The sequence below is a fragment of the Frieseomelitta varia genome, unplaced genomic scaffold (assembly GCF_011392965.1).
Source record: "Frieseomelitta varia isolate USP_RPSP 00005682 unplaced genomic scaffold, Fvar_1.2 scaffold_106, whole genome shotgun sequence".
In the NCBI taxonomy this organism is placed as follows: Eukaryota; Metazoa; Arthropoda; class Insecta; order Hymenoptera; family Apidae; genus Frieseomelitta; species Frieseomelitta varia.
This window is the reverse complement of record NW_025108706.1, coordinates 14,766-17,155: the sequence shown is the minus strand read 5'-3', so window position 1 is coordinate 17,155 and position 2,390 is coordinate 14,766. Positions and strand designations below refer to the sequence as shown.

At 29.2% G+C, this 2,390-nt stretch overlaps 1 protein-coding gene across 1 annotated transcript; it reads left to right on the top strand.

The window, feature by feature from the left end:
* The first annotated feature begins 6 nt into the window (after positions 1-6).
* On the top strand, positions 7-1,354 carry LOC122528255 (glucose dehydrogenase [FAD, quinone]-like). Its single transcript, XM_043653213.1, has one exon. It carries the CDS (start codon positions 51-53, stop codon positions 1,188-1,190), a length of 1,140 nt encoding a protein of 379 aa, XP_043509148.1. The 5' UTR covers positions 7-50; the 3' UTR covers positions 1,191-1,354.
* The last annotated feature ends 1,036 nt before the right edge of the window (positions 1,355-2,390 follow it).

The following is a 2,390-nucleotide window of genomic DNA, read 5'->3' as shown; positions in this document are numbered from 1 at the left end:
AACTCGGTTATAAATTCGTAGATATAAACGCGGAAACCCAACTGGGTGTTATGAAACTGCAAATGACATCCGCTAATGGAAAACGTCAAAGTACAAATAGCGCTTTTATACGACCCATTAGAAGCAAACGCAAGAATTTAACTATCAAAACTGAAGCATACGTCACGAAATTACTAATAGACAAGACGAACCGTGCAATAGGTGTCGAATACGCCTCAACTTCAAACAACCAGACTAAATTAAACTCAGTTTTTGTTAAGAAAGAAGTGATTGTCTCAGCTGGATCGATTAATTCACCAAAAATTCTTATGCTCTCTGGAATTGGACCAAGAAAAGAATTAAAGAAATGTGGTATTAAAATAATTCGTGATTTATCAGTTGGAAAAAATCTTCAAGATCATGTATCATTTTTTGGTCTAACAATTGCGTTGAATTCTACTTCCACAGATAAAAATAATTTCATGAAGGATGATGATATATTTTATTATAGTAAGACATACAGGGGACCTTTATCTGCAATTGGTACTACTAGTGTCTCTGTTTTCTTACAAACAATGTTTCAACATGAGAATGGCGTGCCTGATATCCAAGTTTTCTCCCTTCCAGCTAATCAAAAAGATTTTTTAAATAATCCAGATGAATCATTTGATGCAGCTATTGCACCATTATCTTATTACGATGCTGTATTTATTAATCCAGTATTATTAACTCCTAAAAGCAGAGGATTTATATTGTTAAATGATAGTGATCCTTTGTGGAGTCCACCTTTAATTTATCCTGGTTATTTTACCAATAGTAGTGATTTGGACGTATTGGTAGAAGGACTAGAAATAGCTTTAAAGCTGTTTGGTACAGAATCGTTTAAGAAGAATGATTTTAGGTTAATAGATAAACCTTTGCCTTCTTGTAGACAATTTGAGTTTGGTGTTAGGGATTATTGGAAATGTGTGATGATGGAATATACTACGACTTTCTCCCATCTGGTTGGAACATGCAAAATGGGACCAAAATCGGATTCTGACGCTGTGGTGGATGAAAGGTTGAAGGTTTATGGAATCAATAGTTTGAGAGTTGTAGATGCCTCGATTATGCCAAAAATTGTTAAGGGAAATACGAACGCGCCTACTATTATGATTGCGGAGAAAGCTAGTGATATGATTAAGGAGGAATGGTTATATAAGGATGTTTGATCTACATGATGGAATAGTAAATTAAAGTATATTTAGCTAGTGAAATTAGTCGATTATTTGAAAATTATTTGAAAATTATTTATGCGATATAATATTAAAATATAAAAAGAATAGGTAATGTATCATTGTAATTTATAAATAAACTATATACACAATTTGATACACAATTTGGTATAGAATAGGATCATAATAAATTATTATTTATTTGCTCTCAAAATGAAATAAATTATTAATATTGAAAGAATATTAATAGAAGAAAGATGTATTTGTAATAAAGGAAGTTAAATAATTTTGTAATTATTATTCAGTTACATACTACGTACGTTACGTTTTATTTATTACAACGCTGCAGATTCTAAAATTTCTATTTTTATGCTAACAAGTGACGAAATAAAACTTAAATCCACGAATACTTTAATTTAAACATTTTATATATTTTCTTATATTTCATAAATTTTTATGTAAAATGCAATATACATATAAATTAAATTCACAGATTTATTCATATCCCGCACGTATTATGGCGTTCACGGTAATACACGGTTTTAAGTCTTTCCGATAAGATTTTATTCGTAGCGACAAACCTAGAGAAAATTTGAAAAATAAAAAAGAGATTCCATCAGTTCCTTTTCGTGCAATGCAAGGGAAATGAATAAATAATCTATTTCTTATTGGCTATGTTGTAACGCGCTCCGTGCTCATCGAATACTACACAAATTCTGTTTTATTCTACGTTCAAACTATTGTATGAACATTTCAAAACTGTCATTTCTATCAGACTATTGTATATGAATGAATCTACTTTACGAACGTAAAATTTGAATTCTTTGAAAAAATAATGATGATTCTTTATATTCTAATTAGACATGGCATGGTATTACCGCGGATAATTAGAGCAATTTATTATGTTAGAAAACAGAAAATTATTTAACTTTACTATGTATTGTACATTTCTTAAGATCTATAAGAAAATATAAAGCATAATAATAAATGCAATAATAATAAATGCACTGTAAAGCATGAATTTCTGTGTCTTTGAATATCTAGTAATGTTAGGATTAGATTTTTAGATTGTTAAGGATTAGAAACGCTGTTAAATAATATTTGTTTATATGTTATAAACGCTATTAAATAATATTTGTTAATATGTTTATAAATTTATCTTTATAGAGGTTTCTACTTCGGATCTATCTACCCTAA

Bases quoted from the DNA above. Each gene is read 5' to 3' on its own strand.
- LOC122528255 (XM_043653213.1), top strand. From the start codon at position 51: ATGAAACTGCAAATGACATCCGCTAATGGAAAACGTCAAAGTACAAAT.